This window comes from Prunus mume, linkage group LG2 (genome assembly GCF_029339155.1).
Source record: "Prunus mume cultivar Tortuosa linkage group LG2, ASM2933915v1, whole genome shotgun sequence".
Lineage (NCBI taxonomy): Eukaryota > Viridiplantae > Streptophyta > Magnoliopsida > Rosales > Rosaceae > Prunus > Prunus mume.
Window position 1 is genome coordinate 17028589 of NC_142699.1, and position 19951 is coordinate 17048539.

The window sequence follows — 19951 nt, forward strand, 5'->3', positions numbered from 1 at the left end:
TAACTAAATCTAGGCATATCAGAACATGTTGTTGGCTGGTTTGACTATAGCAGCCATTAGCCAATGGCCCGTCGCCCTGTCAAAGAAAGAGAAATTAATCTATTCTTCTTCTTTACTCGAATACACACACGTGATTCTTTGTCTCACCTTGGAACAAAGATATAGACTCATCTGTCTGCTACATATGCTCGATTAGGTTACATCTGTTACATATTTTCTTAACGTCATATAAGATTAGGGTTCTTACTCCTCCCTAGGGCCGGCATGTATCGGTTTGCATGGAGTGGCTTGAATTGGAATTTGGAAGTGCACGCGGGCAAACAAATCTTATGACATGATTGCAACTTAGGGTTATTTAACGAGGATGGGCCGAGGGGCTTCTGGTTACCAGTAAAGGTCGCAATGAAGGGTTGATTGAGTGTTTGTTGGGAACCATATGTTGGAGCTGAGAGCATGAGGTCTGGATGTCTCAACAATATGATGGTATATATGTATACGTAACACACAACAAAACCTGAAAATGAAGGCCATAATCATATTCAATATTAATTGGTGTGAAAAGGGGGAGGGAGAGCGATGGGAAGCATAATGTGGAGACGGATTGTTTGGCAGGTTGTAAAAAGGATTTGGGATTTAGCCGAGAGACATCACGAAATAGAACATCACGTGAAATGAAAAAAACAAACAAGTGTTTGTATGAAATAGTTCCATAGCTAAAAGACAGAAATATCACTATCCTTGTCCCAAAGAGACGAATGGCATAAAGTTCACGAGAACTCATTATCATTTTAATTTTGTATTGCACCAAATCAAATCTGCGATTTCAATTCCATGGGTCTCCTCTTCTGCTATAATTACAGTTACTGCCTGAAAAATCGACGGCCTCACGACAAAACTATGGATTGTTTCGAAGCTTTTTTCTTATGACTTTCCAATTCAACTATAATTAACCTGATGCAGCCCTTATTATAAGCCCATCCGGTCAGGAATTTTCACAAACACCGGGGGTGTAATTAGTGACTAAAATTTACAAACAAATTACAAAGTGCAATGATTAGAGAACTTCACCAAACACATGGACATTATTTTGAGATATTTAGTCATATATCTATTCTTAGCACTAATGATATAGATAAACTCTACACCATTTAATTTCTATAAACAAACCCAAAAAATGACAGTTGGCCCTATTGAATTTAATTTTGATTATTAAATTACTTTGATACCCTATTGAGTGTTTTGGGTTTATTTTTATGAAATTTTAGGGTCGGGCTTCTTTTAAGAAATCGACGGCAGTTTGTAATTTATAAGAAATTAAAAGCCTCTTAGTTATGTTGTAAATGAGTTTTAGGTGTGTTTCTTAGGTCCATTACATATAAGGGTTATATATATATATATATATATAATTTGGGCCTCTATATTGGGTATAATAGTGAATCCCCCATAATAGTTTTGTTTTGCGTCATGGCCAAGGAAATCCATCCACAAAGAAAAAAGAAGAGGATAGAAACAAGAGGCTTAAGCTTGCAAGGGTTTTTCTTGATAATTTTAAATTATTTGAAGCTGTTTAATCCAAAGAAACCAATTTATATGGAGATGGTGTGGTAGAAAAATTCCAAAGTCCTTAAAAACAATCCATTCAATGTGGTTGTGCTGACGTGCATATTTCGGATACAAAAAGAACAAACACTACTGACTCTGGCTAGGTTCTAATTAATAAATCAATGTTAGACAGTTCACTACCGAAAGTCCAAGGAGGTATTCGGTGGGGCGACGCCGAACACCAAGAAGAAATGTTTGGTGTTGTGTGATCAAAGTGTACTAGAGATGTTTTTGGTAATTAAATATTGTGTATCTTAATTAATTTTACATTTTAATTTAAATAATAAATTGTATTTAGTTAATTTTAAAGTTGGTTTAACAACACCCAAAAAAAGAAGAAGAAAAAAGTAGTACTATTTATCACCTCCTCTTTTCTTTCTCTCCTTGACTCTAGTTTAAACAAAACTCAAATCCCTGTTTTTTATTCCGAAATTTCCTTCTTTTTGTTTTTATCTGTCGCTGGAAGGTTCCATAATTTCCTTCTTAAGCAGTACTCTTTTGTAGAAAAATATCATTCAGTTGTCGTTTATATGAACTCAAATAATCCTTTTTTTGTTTGATCAGAATCAGATGGGGGGGAAAACTTTTTGGAAAGAAACATCATTAGAGCAGAAGGTACTCGGTAACGAGCAATATTTATAAAATAGTTTTTTTTTCTTTTCTTTTTCTGCAAGTGATGTTAGGATAGCAGAAATCGAAACATATAATTTTGAATATAGAGAGAAGTGTTTTTAACCACTTGAACTACAAACTCATTGCATAGTAATTTAAGTTTTTTGTTTGCAAACCCATAAATAAACTTTTGCAACCCAAAAATTCTTGATTCGTAATTTTAATAGAAGTGAAGGTTGGTAAGTTGGCCATAAAGGATATGTTTTCCACTCTGCATCCGAGTTCGAATCTCTATCTCTATACTTTATATTAAATTAAAGTAAAATATCATCTATATAAATAAGGGAGTTTCACTAAAACACAAAAAATGGAAGCTTAAATTATAAAAAAACCCAAGCACTATTTAAACATATAAACACACCAAAAACCCATCATTACACACACTCAAAATCCATTTATAAATACACCCAAAAAGTTGACTTTGGGGTTGATTTTTGGTGTGTTTCTATGTTTAAATAGTGCTTGAGTTTTTCTATAAATACATGTTTAGGATTGAGTTTATTTATAAATTTGTATATAAATAAAGGCAAAAAGACTTTGACAGCCAGTATATAGTAATCTTAAAAAATCCAAGGATTGTAGAAAGAGGAGATTGAAATCCTACATTTTTCCTGAATATCATGGGTTATATCAATCTAATGATTTCGATATCAGACAACATTTCCTTCTAAAATTGCACACGGAATAGGAATTGCAGTCTACTACTTCGAAAGGTTCTGATTGACAAGCATGCGTTTGGTTGAAAACTCTTCATGGGCCAACGCAAGGATCTGCTTGGTATATCGCACCGGGCCGGCCTTGTTTGCAAAAATGTATCATAACAACATCCCTTGACGTTGAGAACAACTATCAAATCATTTGGAATTAAAGAAGAAGAAAGAACCCTGAGATCAACTCTCAGATCATAAATTGAAGAAGATCAAATTATCCAGTTCTCAATTGAAGCTTCAAAGAAAAGAGACACACAATTGCATATACACCACTATGAACCTTAACGGTGGGTCTCCATGTGTAGCGTTGCTGTCTCGTGTGGTGGGTGTGTATTCACTCTTTTGTGGCTTTGATGGTGCGGTCTCCGTCTCTTTGGTGGTGACAATGACTTTGTGTTGTATTTTGTTTTGATTTTGTGACACAGAAGATTGTTATACTGTGCTGGTTTTAGTCTAATATTCTCTGTGCTTGTATTCTCTGTCTGTTTCTTTCCTATTTTGGGATTTTAATGAACTCGGATTGATTATAAAAATAAAAACATGTTCTTAAAGCCAAAAATGGCTTCCACCATGAACGAGCTAATCATACTTATAAAAATGTACATTCCAGCTAATGATATAATCTTGGTAATCCAAACTGAAATCCAAATGCCTCACCTTTGTCGCAGTCGGAGCAACGCTGGACAAAACCACGTCAGAGATTCTATATACCTCTAATCTTTCTATATCCAATCCTTCGAGTTCAGTTTATTTGGCCAAAAAACCTTAAAAAATTCAGGTTCTTTCCACATCACAGTCTCAATATCGATCGTTTTATTATTGTCCAGCATCATTTGTAGCTCAGGAACCCAACCTTCTTTCTTCACAATTCTTGTTTCATCAGATTTTTAAGCACATTGATTTTGCGATTTCTCATTGCTTTTCCTTTATAATCAATGTCGTATTTATCAAAATACTCGTTCATATGACCTGTATTGTTCTAACTTTAACGTGTCATGTGTGATTATTTTACCCCCTCCTTCCTAAATTGAAATGGTTTAACTGCCAATGTGCGAGTATGATAGTTTAATTATGTTGAAGCAATTGTTTCAGCTCAGAAGAGAGTGTGCCACGCAGCAATCGATACAAGGTTTGTAAAATGTCTACTCGACATGTTATATGCAGAGGCTGATGGGTATATTTTATATTATATATTTAACCCAATTCTTAGTATATTTTGGTTAATATTTTGAAAGAATTTTGATACTTTGCATTATATTTCCAATATAAGACTTTCGACTTCCTCTGCAGAAAAACATAACCAAATGGACGAATTTTGGAGTAATTCCAGTTGGAGGACGTTTGCGAGTCACTTAGCTTGATTGTATCAAAATTTCAGATTTTTCTACCAAACGGTTATTTTCTGGCAATAAAATAAAGGAGCAGTACGCGGTGTTGGAATAATGACGTTTTGAGCTTTTATTGCATTTTGGAGCCCAAAATGGCCTTGAATGGATTCGTGGCCTTCTGGAGAAGTGTTCAAAATGTTTTTATCTTTAAAACAAGCTATCTTGGGCCGGATTTGGAGGAGATTCAAGGCCAAAATATGGTTGGGCAGATTGTGGGCAGATTGTGGGCAGATTCGACTTATCCAATTTGGACTTTATATCATAGTATTATTTTATTTTAACTTAGTTCCCTTGTGGGGATTGGGCAGCTGAGTTTTATGAGGTATTTAAGTTCTTTCTCGCAGCAATTTTAGGACTTTTTTTTGGCTTTTGAACGTGACATTGTGGAGAGCAAATGTTAGGGTTTTGAAGTTTTTGCGACTTTAATGTGTTTTCATTCTTTTCCTTCTTAATAATATTTTCCATGATTTCAGTTATGAATATGCGTAACTAATTTTCTTTTGCTATGGTGAAGCCTTGAACCTTAGCATGAATATGTAATTTTTATTTAATTGCTTATGATTGATTGCATGCATACTTAGAATTGTTAATCGCTGTTTTAAATTATCTAATTGTTTTAATGCTTGATCACCATTAGGATCTTTAGAAAAGTAATTAGATGCAATTTTCGTCGAAAGGTTTCCTGAAATTGACGTTGGCTTCTTGTGATTAATAATTGTAATTTCACTTAAGATGAACACCACGTCTTAAGGGTTGCATGGTATTTCAAAGAGTTTTCACAAAACATAATGAGTTTTTCATGTTCAGATTTGATCCGAACATCCGAACGGGTTGTATGTTGGATATACGTTCAATGTTAGAAGTTCCAAGTAGAATATAAATTAGGAAAATCTAACATTCAAAGTGGCATGTGCAAATCATAAGTAATTGGTAAAAATTTATAGGATTGCTAGGTGATGGTGAAACCCTAGTGCTTTTTTAAATTGGTATTTAAATCTCTTTCCTTCAATCATAATTGTTCTTGTTTAAAATTTGTTTTTAGTATCAAACAATTTCATAATCATCTTTCTTAACTTTTAATTTTAGGTAGTTAATTGAAAATTATTTTTACATAAATTGCTAAATAGTCATTGAGAAGAACGACCTTGCATAAGCATCTATACTACAATAGCCTTGTATTCTTGCAAGTATTTTATGTGATTTTAACCCTATTTGCATGGATGGTAAAAATCGTATCAGAGGCTAAAAAGCTTGCATATGTTAAAATGGTAAGATGATGACCTAACTAACTTCTCATAAGTCTCTATAACATGTTATGTCTTTTCATTTTTTTTTATAGTCTTGGGACTTGTAACCAGTTTGGAATTTTGTATCTTTGATGTTGTAGGATGCTAGTGGTGTAGATGTTGGTACATCCATTGACGATGATCTTGAAGAATATTATTTTTACGACTCAGGGCCTAAGGATGGTTGATTTAAGCTCGTACTTGGTGAGAAAATAATAGGGAGATTTACTATTATATCCAATATATGGGCCTAAATTATAAATATAAAAAAACTGTACATAAAATAGACTTTATTAGAAATGCACCCAAAATCCATTTACAAAATAACAAAGAGGCTTCGAAATTCCTATAAATTACAAAACTGTCATCGATATAAAATATTCTATATCAGATTTAACTCCAAAAATGTTTGTATCATTTCTGACCAAGCAATTAGAAGCAAATCTAAGCAAGTCAAAGAGTCCCACATTGAAATATTACAAGATGTGTAGACTCCTCATCACCTATAAAAGGAGTCTATTCTCCGCTTAGGGAGGGATCCCTAAGCTGGGCTTGATGTTTAGTCATGGGCTTCTCCTTTCTTCCCTTTATATTTGGGCTCAACCCTTGTACAAATGTAAATATACATTATTATAAGAATAAGAATATACTTCTTTGTGGATGTAGTCCATTCATTAAGGGTGAACCACGTATATCTTATCTTCTATATTTTTATCGCTTGCTTAAATCTTCATACACATGTTGAGTCTTCACCTTCACCCATCATCCATCACACCTCATCTCTAAGTTGGACATAATCTTGGCTGTCTATTTTTTAACATCAACAGTTTGACGCCGTATGTGGAAATCGATGCAAAGGGCTTCTGTTGTTCTCCCCTTATTCAGTGCCTTTGGGCCCCCCTACAATCAACATCACCTAACTTGTCGTTTGACAATACCATGCTGGAGGAACCATGAATGCTAAGGCAACAATTGCAGAAGATGATATTTCAAGGGAATCCCACGTGGCCCACTTCCATGAGCTAAGTGGCATGTTCATAACTTTCCACAGTATTTTATATTGGAGGAAAGAACTATCTGTGGGATCAAGGAAAAGTCAACCAAGATATGACTATTACTTTGCATGCCTTGCATGACTAAGAGGGCAAACAACCATCTCAACAAAATTCAAAGTATCGAATGATAATACCACCAATTCTAGTCCTAGGGGAAGCCTAAGTAATTCATTTCAAAGAGAAGATAGAGAGTGCTGAACACATTCTAAAATCTATAAATACCCATTCATTTGTTAAATAACTTTATTTTAAAGAAAAATTATATAGTGTATTGGAATTTGAATTGTTTAAGATTAACATGTTCAAAAAATTAAATCACGAATGTTTAAACAAAAATAATATAAAAAATTAGCAAAGGAAATATAAAATTAGAGGTTAACCACCCTTAAACCCTAAGTTAGAGATGGCCTAATGATTCGTACATCACCTTAATAGTGTGTTTACTAATCAGGAATTGGAATTCTCATTAGGAATTGAATTCCATCTATGATGGATTTTTTTGTTTACTTTACATCAAGGAATTGAAAAGCAAGTGGGGCTTACACAAAATTAGGAATTGAATTCCTTCAAAATCAGGAATTCAATTCTTGAGCGGGAGGTGGTATTCTAATTCCTGGATAACTAACCCATTATATCCTCACACAATTTTAAAATTTTCAAATTTGTCATCTACTTTAACTCAACAACAAAGACATTTTAGTAATTAGTACCACTCATACCCCAATTCCATATGGTTTAATAAACAACTTCAACATGAATTAAGAATTTAACTCCTCTCAATTCATATGGTTTAGTAAATAACTTTAATAAGAATACGGTATCTAATTCTCCTTAATCCAACTCATCCTCAATTTAATTTATTATTTTAATTCAATTCCTCATAATTCAATTATGAATTAGTTAACATGCCATAAGTTTCAAAAAATTACAATTTTGGAAGAAAATCAATTTGGACTGCCACTTTGAGGGGCGACTCGGGAATACTACACCCATTAGAGAAAGGGGATTACAACATTTCCAGTGAAGCATCTCAACATCCACAAATTTCTTCATCACACTCACACAGGACTCTTGGAACGTTCCACCTATGTTATATGAAATTATAATCACCTTGGATAATAACATTTGACCAAATACAATCAATAATACCTCACCCGATTTCTGAAGTTCTTAAGCTCCTCTTCCCTTTCGTATAGCATGCATTTCAAACTAGCATATCCATCTCAGGGTCACCATCAACCAAGAACATATTTCAAAGAGTGCTACTAAACAAACCTTTATTAACTGAGTACATCCTACTACAAAAATATATATTGAATTATTGATTTACCCTAATATAGAATGACCAAAAAGGATATATGAAATTGTGAAACAAATATAATTTTAATAAGTACACCTTACTAATCATATTCAACCCTAATCAAGAGATTACTTGGTTCCTATCTTTGTGATCCGCGAGTGCAGCCAGGGACAGAGAAAGAAAGAAGTTGAAGTTGATTTCTGGCAGTAGACTTTGGCCAGCAAAACAAAGCCACCGCTTCGAGGTAAGAGAATCTTAACTCATTACTAGCAAACAATAAAAAGATTAATATTTCTCAAAATCGATCCTTTCGTCTCTCTCTTTCTATGTTCATAGTGGATACCAAAAGTACACCTTAGAGCACTAGCTTTGGGGGAAAAAGTCTTGTTATTCGTGCACGTCCACCTCAATGTAGGGCTTACAACAAGCCATTAGAAAACAGTTTTGGAAGGACACAAATGAATTGGCCTCTTATTAGTACATTGCAGAGATATTATTCCAATTTTATGTAGCATATATCAAAATAAAAGCAACATTAATAGGATCATCAGCAAAGATAATACTAACATGAATCATCTCTGTGACTTCTGCAATACATTGCTGTCTTGCACGCAGTCCGTTGAAAAAGCCTTTTCCAACTACGAATAGTCCATCTAGAGAGGTTGGGAAAGTTGAGAACAAATAAATTTCACAGTGGTATATAATTGAAACATGCATAAAAAAATCACTATTAACGAAAGAGGTGGTGATTGCAAGAACTTGGAATTGCAAAAAAAGTGTCAACAGTTTTAGTAGAAGCATAAATCCATGTGAAAAGTCAAAGATTTATAAACACTATTAAAAAAATCAATCTGAAAATCAACTATAAAATAATGCTACAAGTATTAGGGTGTACCAGAAGTATTTTTGGTATTTCTATATTGTATACTTAGTTAATTTTACATTTTAATTAAAATATTATGGTGTGCTTAGATCATAGGGTGTACTCAGTTAATTTTAGGATTCGTTTAGCACCACTTATTTCAAATTTGAAGAATCCACCTTCTCTGAAATGCTTCGGTATTTATTTAAGACAAGTGAGGGAATATATGTTCAAAAGTTCAATGTAAAACTGCTTTAATTCATACTAATGGTAATGAACGATGATGCTTTCTTGTTTAGTTTTCGACTAACAATTGGTCATCTCGACTCTTTCACTTTCCATCCGAAGAAAAAGATTCTTGATTGGGCGGGTCCTTTTTTGAAATGGACTGGATTGGTCTTAAACAGCAAGACTAGTACAAAGACTCAACTTGTCCAAAAAAAACCAAGAAGAGAAAGAACAAAGACTCAACTTGTCCAGAAAAACAAGAAGAGAAAGAACAAAGACTTTGAAAAATCCTCGTATGTTAAAGAAAAGGAAATTAGCAAAATACCAGTTTTATAGCCCATGCGGCACGCAATGGTCATCATCAATCATTGTCTTCATACACAACCAAGATATACTTATGTATAGAGATAAATTATTGGCTATACTTTCATGCACAAAGATAAATTATATAAGTCTTTTTATCAGAAATGGTTCTTCACGTTTATGAAATTATCACGAATAGTCCTTAAGGTTTTTTTGTAACACTAATAGTCGTTAACGTTTGGACTTTTTATCACAAATGGTCTTTACCATCATAAATTCTGTTAAGTGTATGAGATGGAAGATAAGTGGAACCCACATGTCTAATCATATCGTAACATGTGGATTAAATAAATACATAAATATTTTTTTTTTAATGAAAATCCAATAAAAAACCATTTAGCCTCTCTCTCTCTCTCCCTGTCTTTCTATCTCTCTTTTTCTTTATCCTCTCTCTTCCCTGTGCTTTCCCTCTCCCTCTGTTCTTTTGTTGCCTCTAGAAACCAACCACCCCATGCCCACCCGCAACCCACCCCTCTCCCTATGTATATTTTGCAAAATGATCACTTCCTTTTACACAAACATTTATTCAAACAACTTAAAATAATAAAAAAATAGAGGAGGATAGCAAAAACAAAGGGAGAGGGTAGGGGAGTTGGGCACGGGTTGCGGGTTGCGAGAAGAGATGGAGAGCAACTGCATATCCTATAATTTTTCTTGCAGGTGGCAGAGGGAAAGGAAAAAAAACAGAGGGAGAAGAGATGGAGAGCAAGGGCAGAGGAGGAGAGAGACGGAGTAAGGAAGAGGGGACGAAAAATTGCAGAAAAAAGGAGTTTTCACTAAAAAGTTATTTAATTATTATTTTTAATCCACATGTCACAATGTGATTGGACATGTGGGCTCCACTTATCTTCCACATCACACTTAACATAATTTATAACGGCAGGGACCATTCGTGATAAAAAGCCCAAACTTTAAGGACTATTAGTGTCACAAAAACCTCGACCATTCTTGATAATTTCGTAAATGTGAAGGACCATTTGTGATAAAAAGCTATTATATAATATAGTACTGCATTACGATCACATGATATAACTTGTGCATGTAAATATAGAAAGTAAATCCTTTTTATTATTAGAATGATATGTAAACTAAACTCGTCTTGCACATTATGAGAGTAAATATTGCGTATATTAAGTATAAATATTGTAATATTATTGATGATTTAAAGAGTAATTCTTGTGTATTATATTATCCGCGATCTTATTTAAACGTATCCCACATTTAAGAGTATATCTTGTGTATCATTTGCGAACTTGTGTTACACTCTAAAACGTTGGCATAGATGCTGGCTCATTCTAATTGTCTCATCATCTTCTTCTTGATATTTTTTCATGTCAATGCATATATGTGAGTCTCCCACCATCTTATGTTACCGTCGTCGCTCTTTGTTTATTTATTTTTTATTAAAGACAAATAAATGCCATAATATCTAGTGGCCTAAAATAGTCCCTTCCAACTGGCATACAGAAACAACCATAAATTCCTTTTTCCCCCAAAGAAAAAGGACAGCGCGAGTACACCACCCACGTAAACTCTACCCTCCAGTGGCCAAGTTCTGGTCTATAAAATGAAGCCTCAGTTGCCCTCTTAAGATATCACAACTCAACCCGTAAAAAGTTCTGTACCTTTTCTAACTTTCTCGCTAGCCCTCCTCCCTCCATGGATCACTTTTCTTTGTTCAATACTTATTTTCTTGTTTTTATTTCTCCTCTTTTCATGGTGCAATATAGCTCTTCTTCTGTAAGTATACGTTGCAGCCAAACCCCATACCCTCAAGTGTGCAACCATTTCATCAACACCAACCTCTTATCAACCCTAGATGATCATGAACAAAGGTCTACATTTCGTGACTTGACACTTAAAGTCACCATGGACCAAGCCATTGGAGCACATCAACTCATCTCATCCTTGAGCTTGAACTCACTGGAAGATGAGAGAGCCAAGTTGGCTTGGAATGATTGTTTGGAGCTCCATGAGGACACCGTCGACAAGATCAATTGTTCTATTCGCTCCAACAACGCCCTAGACGCCAATACATGGTTAAGTGCATCGATTGCTAATCAACAAACTTGCCAAAATGGTTTCACCAATCTCAAAATTCCTAATTCTTATTTACAATCATTTCCAAATTATGTCACGCTAACAAGCAACCTGTCCAAGCTGCTTAGCAATTCACTGTCGCTACACAAGGCCTCAACTTCACCGTCGGCTTTGCATTTCAGCAAACAGGTTCGTGGGAAACGACACTTATTGCTCTCGGAATCAGATGATGGATTCCCGGAATGGGTTTCGTTTGCTGATCGAAAGCTTCTGCACTCGACTGCGGGTGGGGCAAAAGCTGATATATTAGTAGCCCAAGATGGGTCTGGAAACTACAAGACAATTTCTGAGGCTGTGGCCAACCTACGCAGTGGGTCCACTGAAAGATTTGTTATACACGTGAAAGCTGGGGTTTACAAAGAGAACGTTGAGATTAAGAAGACAATGAAGAACATCATGTTCATTGGTGACGGGATTGATGCAACCATTGTTACCGGGAACAGAAATAGCCAAGATGGTTCAACCACATATAGCTCTGCCACTTTTGGTACGTTTGTTTTGAAGCACTAACAACTTAAATCAACTTATAATTAACCCCATGATTTTAATTAAGTTTAGAGCTTTATGCGTATGCTAGGTGAAATCCCTATTTATATATAGATACTAATAGATGCTAGACCAACTTTAATTAGGTCATGTTCGATTGATAAGGCAATCAACATTTTCTTTTGAAATGAATCATTACTAACTAATTGACAAAATTAATAGCATAAGATGACATGTGCATAAATTGGAACATAACTTTTTATTTGTTGATCGCATGACCTTTTAACTGAGTTTTTATCTCCTAACATATGCATCCAATGATTCACAAAATTAATAAACATATATTTTTGACTTAAATTAAACCCAGGGGTTCAGGGGGAAGGCTTCATTGCTCAGGGCATGACATTTGAGAACACAGCAGGACCGCAGAAACACCAAGCCGTGGCACTGCGCTCCGGCGCGGATCACTCAGTGTTCTACCGTTGCAGCTTCAAAGGCTACCAAGACACTTTATACGTATACGCCCAACGCCAATTCTACCGTGAGTGCGACGTATACGGCACCGTAGACTTCATCTGCGGCGACGCCACGGCCGTGCTCCAAAACTGCAACATGTACGTGAGAAAACCAATGAGCAACCAAGTAAACACCGTCACAGCACAGGCGAGGACCGATGCCAATGAGAACACAGGCATTGTTATCCATAGCTCGCGTGTCACAGCTGCTCCAGACTTGAGAGCTGTGCAAGGCTCGTTTAGAACCTATTTGGGCAGGCCATGGCAAAAGTACTCGAGGACGGTGATCATGAAGAGTGATTTAGATGGGTTGATTGACCCGGCTGGTTGGTTCCCATGGAACGGAAACTTCGCCCTCTCTACACTTTATTATGGTGAGTACATGAACTCTGGGGCTGGTGCTGCCACTGGAGGGAGGGTCAAGTGGCCAGGCTATCGTGTCATAACGAGTGCGGTGGAGGCCGGGAAGTTTACAGTTGGGAACATATTGGCCGGAGAATCGTGGATTCCGGCCACCGGAGTGCCATTTTCAGCTGGTCTGTGATAATTGTGATGTGGATGGATATGTATACATCATGCATGCATGTGGTGAGAGGTTGTTTGACTTTTAAAAGTAGATGAGGGAGAGGGGGGCTTGTCACTTGTGTAGGTGGGATAAGGACTTAAAGGTGTATACTTGTAACGTAGTAGCATCATGTGTTAGCTACCTTTTGGAAGATGATATCTACGGAGATATTTGTTTTCTTCCCTTCTTTTGCCCTTTTTCCTTATCCCTCCAATCCGATGAATGCCACAGACGTAGGACAAATGTATCATTGGACGCACAAGTAGTTGCAAACATTATTATTAAAAAAAGGAAGAGTTTTTAGATGCACTATCACATGGACCCGTTTGATAAGAGTAACGTAGCAGCATATGCAAAGACCACCTCACACGGACCCATTTGATGCGTCACAGGCGGGAGTACAAGTAGTGCTTGTAGCAGCCACTACTGGAGTGCCACATGTCCCAAAAACGAAGCTATAACGAAGAGAACAAATCTCTCTCTCTCTCTCTCTTTCTCTGTGCATTAAGATGAAGAGATGGAGGTGAAATCAAAATCCATTGATAATATTAATTGTGGAGATAAGACAGTGATTAGCGTGATTCTATACAAAAAGAGGGCCTCTAATTTGGAGGCCTCCTTTTCCTTCGTGGGCGAAAAAAAACTTTCTTATAAGAGAGATAGCATTGTTTTGCTATCTTTGACCAATAATACTGATGATATGTGAAAAAATTAACCCACATGTGATTTCATTATTGGTCGAAATACCAAAAAGTGATATTCCCGTTACATGAGATTGTTTCTCCTTCAGAAGGTGCGAACCCCTTAATCAACAGTGATGTGTTACTTTCTGAAAAACAGTTTTAGATAAACGTCTTCATATCTCCACATTGAGGTTCTGTGTTTCAATATTCCCCCCAATAGCCAACGAATTACAGATTAAACTATCGCTTGTAACAAAAGTAAAATAAAGAGAACAGAAACCCGTATGCATCGGATCAGCAAACAACGATTGGGTATAATTATTATGAACGATAACAATGGTTGAAATTATAAAATTTGTGCCAACCATTATAAGCTAAATAAGCTCTAAACCACAAAGTAAATTACAAATTGGTCGAAGAAGTTCACGAGAATTGGATATGAACGCAGAGTAGTATAATTTAAAATTCACATTTATTTTGAAAAGTCAAAAATTATATCAGCGAGTAGTTTTACTTGTCAACAACACTCTCATTTCCCGGCAGCCTTGCTGCCGTCTTACTTCCGTAGTCAAAAGCAGACCACCAAATTACAAAAAAAACGGTTCTTATTACTAACACATTCGAAGAAACCAAGCCAGTCCTTTTTCATATTCAAAACGAAGCACCATGTTACCTTTTTAAAAAAAAAATTTAGAGATGTTCATCTATGTAATAACAGTAGGGGCAGATCGACCAGTGAATTCTTGCATCTTGGAAAGCTTAAGAGCAACCTCCACCTGTATAAATAGTGAATCAGAACCAGCCCAAAAAATTGGCCACAAAGTTTGATTATAAACTTTAAAGATGAATATTTAACTCACAAGAGGACCAAGTGCTTCTTGAGATTCTCTGCCAATTTTTGATGGATCCTTCTCGTACTGCTCAATGTATAGTCGGATTGTGGCACCTTCTGAGCCAGTGCCTGAGAGGCGGAAAACCTGCAATTGTGTTCAAGGAGTGTGGAAGAATGAATAGCTCGAGTTAGCTCCAGGAAGAGTATTCTCTAGAAATGTAAAAAGAATTTTGCCACATAGGAAGCGTGCAGAGAAAAGTTCTTCAGACGAAAAAGTGAAATAGACTGAAACGCATAATTTAATGTAAAATGTTAATCACTCCAAGGGAAAAAATATTTATGTTATCGAAAATCTAAGCCTTGTTTGTGGAAACCTAGCATCTTGAACACCAAATATAAAACACTTCAACACTTTTCACAACAGGTTGCATCATTTTAACCGCTGTATTCCTCTTCTACCATTGTCACATATAATCAATAATTCCATGGCTAAGCTATTTAACAAAAGCTGTGTCAACTTACCAATCGTGATCCATCCTCAAACAAGTACCGAATGCCCTGGTGTTTTGAGATGGAACCATCAACAGGATCCTTGTATTCAAATTCATCAGCGTTGACAACACTGGAGACATCTGAACGTATGCCCTTCACAATCCTGTATGTCAAAAAGAAAGAAGAGATCAAACCATGGATTCAAATGAAGTGAAAGGCAATTCATGGTCTTAGAAAAATATGTCAAAAAGAAATAAAGTCTGGGAAATGACAAAAAGAAATAAAACAGAAGAATTTACATATCTAATACAGGAATATAGCTTTAAGGCAGCGTAAGAAACATACTGATTGACTTCAGAAAGGGAAGATTGCAATTTCACCAAAGATGCCATCAGTTCCTTTGCTGCACCTGCATCCACATTCTTCAAGGAAAAATATATAATAATTAATAGCAATACAAGATTATATAGTTGAACGCAGGAAAGAACACCTTAAAATATTAATGAACCTCATAGTCGTATCGAGTATAATAATGGCGACCAAAGGTAGCCCAATGCTGACGAACTATGTCTTCAACACTGACAAGCTTCTCCCCACCAAGATTTTCCTTATTTTTATAAGCAAGTATAGATAACCAAGCTAAAACTGCCCAGATACCATCTTTCTCACGTATATGATCCGAACCTGCCCAAGGATGCAAAACATTGACATTGCCACCAAGATTGTATAAATTTCTAATAATTCAAATGTTGATTGAACTACTTTAGAAGGCACTTCCTGAAAACTGACCTGTTCCAAAACTTTCTTCCCCACAAACTGAACATAACCCAGCATCCATCAAATTACCAAAAAATTTCCAGCCAGTGGGTACCTGGAGTATATAGTAGATACTGAAAAGGTTAATGGTGTATTCACCCAGAAGCATAGGGTTGTGTGTGTGTGTGTGTGTGTGTGTGTGTGAGAGAGAGAGAGAGAGAGAGAGAGAGTAAGAGTACCTCAAAAAATTTCAAATTTAAATGTTTGGCTACAACATCAAGGGCAGCAGAGGTAGGCATGCTCCTACAAGTGGACAAGTCAAAAGATGATAAACAAGAACAGCTAGGCATGAAAATATATATCCAAAATACAAACTTTTAAAAACATAAATAAATTATTCAAACGCCAAAAATATGTTGCCAAGTTGTGAAATCCACAAATAGTCTATGAAAAGGAAAAAAAAAACACTTCAAACAAATTTATGTAGCTCTAGAGTGAAGTAGACTGAATGCTAAGAAGATCAATAAACTACCTGGCAACTCCCTTCAGACCAGCAGAGAAGTAAGGTATGGCTTCAACTGCATTTGCAGCAATGATGGCTACGGAATCCGATGGGGTAACAAAAAACCTAAGAAAATAAGATAAAGTTATGAATGAAAGTGAAGGACAAGATTAGAATTACACTCACAAGGCTGATGCTACCTTTTACCGAGGATCATGTTACGATCTGCATCACCATCTGCAGCAGCACCAAATTCTGGGGGCTCATCTTGAGTAGTTGATTTACCCAATCCCATTCGTGCAACCAACTCCTTTGCATAGGTCAGATTAGGATCTGGATGCCCTCCTCCAAAGTCTTCCTGTTTGCATGATTTACAAGCAAAACAGGGTGAACTATATGGATACATTAATTTTAGACTGCATAGTGAGCGAAGAAAAGTTGTCTCAAACATAAAAAAAAAACCTTGGGTACGCAGTTTAATAATGAGCTTTCTTTTGCACCAAGCTCTTCCACAAAAATACGTTTTGCATAAGCTCCAGCAACTCCATGTAGCGCATCATAACTTTAACATGACAACAGAGACAGGTCACACCACCAGTGGTAAGAACTGTTGCAATACAGAAAATGAAAATAAGGGGCCATCTACATACCAGAATGTGAATTTTGGAGACGATAGCAGCTTCCGGATAAACTCAAAATCAAAGATTGACCTGGAAAACGAGAATTACTTGAGTCAAAGGAATAGTGTCCTGACGTTAAGCTAAACATATGGTATTGATCACAAAAATGTGACCAAATTCACACAGGCAGAAGATTCTTCTTAGAGGTAAGCTTACTTCATCAACTTCACATAATCACTTGCTGAATCAAAAACATCAACATCAAAAGTTCCTCCATCCACTGAAAAGGTGGTTACACCTACTTTAGCGATATCCACCTGTCGCATACATTGAAAGATCATTACAATAAATGGAACTCAAAGTGCAGTAGTTTTGTAATAAGATTTTAAGTAAATAAAGAAATGGAGCTTAGATTTGATGGAGTACATCAGGGAGCTCGACTGTCAAATACTCCTTTATTTTTGTCGTGTTCTCATATATTTTGTCAGTGATCGACTCTGGAGCAGGTCCACCATTTTCCATGTTGTATTTAATCCCAAAATCCTGCAATAAGGACATGAAAAGGAATATGATAAGTTCCCAATAGATATCAAGCAAAAAAATTGTGGTATAAGTTGTTGAAAGTTATATTGAAAAGTTCTTAACTCAATATAAGTTATAACACAAGTATATTGAGGCAGGGATCATGTACCTCATTTGGGCCACCTGGATTGTGACTTGCTGTCAGTATAAATGCTCCTGATGCCTTTGATCCCTGTATTCAAACCACAAACAAGTGAAACAGGTCGCAATACCAATGTAATACCAGTAGCAGTAGTAGTAGTAAAAGGGCTAGATCTTAACTTAATATAACTTACATCAGCACCAACTCTTTCACGTACGACAGCTGATACAGCAGGAGTTGAAAGCAACCCATTTTGACCAACCCAAACACTTCTTACTCCATTGCCTGCTGCCATCTTAATTATGATCTGTCAATCAACAAAACATATTAGAAATAGAAGACATTATATTTCTCACAAAAAGTTATATTAGAAGAAGCAATAAACCATCGACTCCGCCACCAAAAAAATGAAAAAGAAAAGGGGAGCCAACAGTAGTGAACTCCGAATAAGATTCCAGCTGGCTCCAGTGGGTGGCCTTGACAAGCCCAACCCTTGTCAATTGCAGCCAACCCCAAGGTCTCCAGATCCAAACAACATTTTCTGTTTCCTTGCTTACCAGAGTAAGTGCAAAACATGTATAACATCACAAAACAGTATCGAGTTCAGAAACATCATGGAATGTAAAATTACCTGAATAGCTTCCTTTGAATAATAGCGACCATCACCAGATACAACAATTCTAGCACCTACAAGGGTGAAAAAATGATAAGTTAATGACACCCTCTCAAAGAACACAAAAACACTTGAAACTAAGCCAATAAAAATTCAAACCAAGCAACGGGGAATAAACCAGTATAAATATACGCATGTTTAGTTCGAAATCATATAAATGAGAAGCAGTGGGGACAACTTACACAATTTTGTTGAAGAGAAAAAAGGCCAAGTTCAGTAACACCTACCTTTAACTTTATCTGCTGGAAGGGCATTGAATGTTGACTGAACGAAATTTTGCAAGTAATGGGGTTGCGTAAAAACTTTCACCTGAAAAGTTCCAGCCAGCATAATACTAAAATGAATAAGGAAAAACAAACAGTAATCAAAGCAATCTAAGGAGTGTATTGTAGCTTCAAAAAAGGCATGCATTTTCTAACAGGCAATCTCTAGTCTCATAGTGCTTAGACATACAGTCCTTACAGTTTTTAGAAAAACAAAAGTTAATCCTATTGGATTTGCACTGAAGCAATCCTAAAGGCAGATTACATGTTAGAATAAAACCAGTAACATGGTGGAAGCCACTTCCGGAATTCTATTCCACACTATAACTAAGATCTAATCAAAAGAGAAACCAATTAAAATGGATCTAAAAATTCGACGCAAGCAGCAAACGGATCGGTTTGATCGAAAAGAGATCAGACTGAAACAGTTGCAATTTCAGGCACCGATCCAATAATCTAGCAATAGCAAAGCACCGGAAAACAATGCGAGAATTCACGAAATCAAAACAACGAAAATTTGATTGCAAAAACAGAGTGCAAGAATGATCAAGCGCAACAGATCCAGCTTTGAGAATACAAAATTCATGAAGAAAATACTTGATTATGAAATTGAAAAGGCGAGAGAGACAAACCTTCTTGCGGAGACCAGAGGTTCCAGGCTTTTGGCCTTCGAAAGGCGTGGTCTCGACCCGCTTAACCTGGCCCGACTGCATTTTTGCTTCCTGAGAACAAACCGCGATTCAAAACGGAGCACGCAAAGCACAGAGAAAGGGAGAGATACAAGGCGAGGCTCAGAGGTTGGAGATCGAGTTTAGAGAGAGAGTGATTTATAGTGAAAAGAAAGGTGGCAACGTTGTAGGATTTACGCTAATTTTAATTTTGTTTCGCGGAAGAGAAGTGAGAGAGTGATACACGTAAAAGATGGGAGACTGGGAGGTGGGAGCGAAGAGAACGACGAATATGGGTCGGATGATGTTTGTGCGAATACTCTAAAATGTTCCCCAGGTGTCACGTATTAATACTATAGTTTTGGCCGTTGATCCTTTTTTTTTATTTTTGTCTTTCTAATCAGGTGGCCGTTGATCTTTACCGCCGGGTTTTGTGAGCAAAGAGAGCGCGATTCCCACGGTTTATTTATGAGTTGTGTTTTTTGACTTCACTACCCCAACTACTTTCAAATAATTATTATTTGCTCTTTGCAACCCAAGTACCCAACTCCCGGCTCCATATTTACTCGAAAAAAGATGGGCCGAAGTCCATACACTAAAACAATTATTAATCTGGGTCCGCCAGTGTCAGTCCAGTCCAGTCTTCTCTTGAATGGGTTGAAAACT

The 19951-nt window shown here is 36.3% G+C and overlaps 2 protein-coding genes across 2 annotated transcripts; one reads left to right on the forward strand and one right to left on the reverse strand.

The window, feature by feature from the left end:
* Window positions 1-11018: 11018 nt before the first annotated feature.
* LOC103321436 (Plant invertase/pectin methylesterase inhibitor superfamily) lies at window positions 11019-13309 on the forward strand. Its single transcript, XM_008223236.3, has 2 exons — window positions 11019-12053; window positions 12420-13309. The coding sequence occupies exons 1-2, from the start codon at window positions 11126-11128 to the stop codon at window positions 13109-13111; spliced, it is 1620 nt and encodes a 539-aa protein (XP_008221458.3). The 5' UTR covers window positions 11019-11125; the 3' UTR covers window positions 13112-13309.
* Window positions 13310-14265: 956 nt separating this feature from the next.
* On the reverse strand, window positions 14266-19609 carry LOC103321420 (phosphoglucomutase, cytoplasmic). The gene is made up of 18 exons (XM_008223215.3): window positions 19250-19609; window positions 18582-18663; window positions 18313-18368; window positions 17875-17988; window positions 17709-17771; window positions 17444-17560; window positions 17234-17334; window positions 17048-17107; window positions 16860-16959; window positions 16598-16755; window positions 16428-16523; window positions 16135-16198; window positions 15929-16010; window positions 15648-15823; window positions 15485-15561; window positions 15170-15302; window positions 14676-14792; window positions 14266-14591 (listed from the first exon to the last, which is right to left on the reverse strand). The coding sequence occupies exons 1-18, from the start codon at window positions 19328-19330 to the stop codon at window positions 14520-14522; spliced, it is 1749 nt and encodes a 582-aa protein (XP_008221437.1). The 5' UTR covers window positions 19331-19609; the 3' UTR covers window positions 14266-14519.
* Between the last annotated feature and the right edge of the window lie 342 nt (window positions 19610-19951).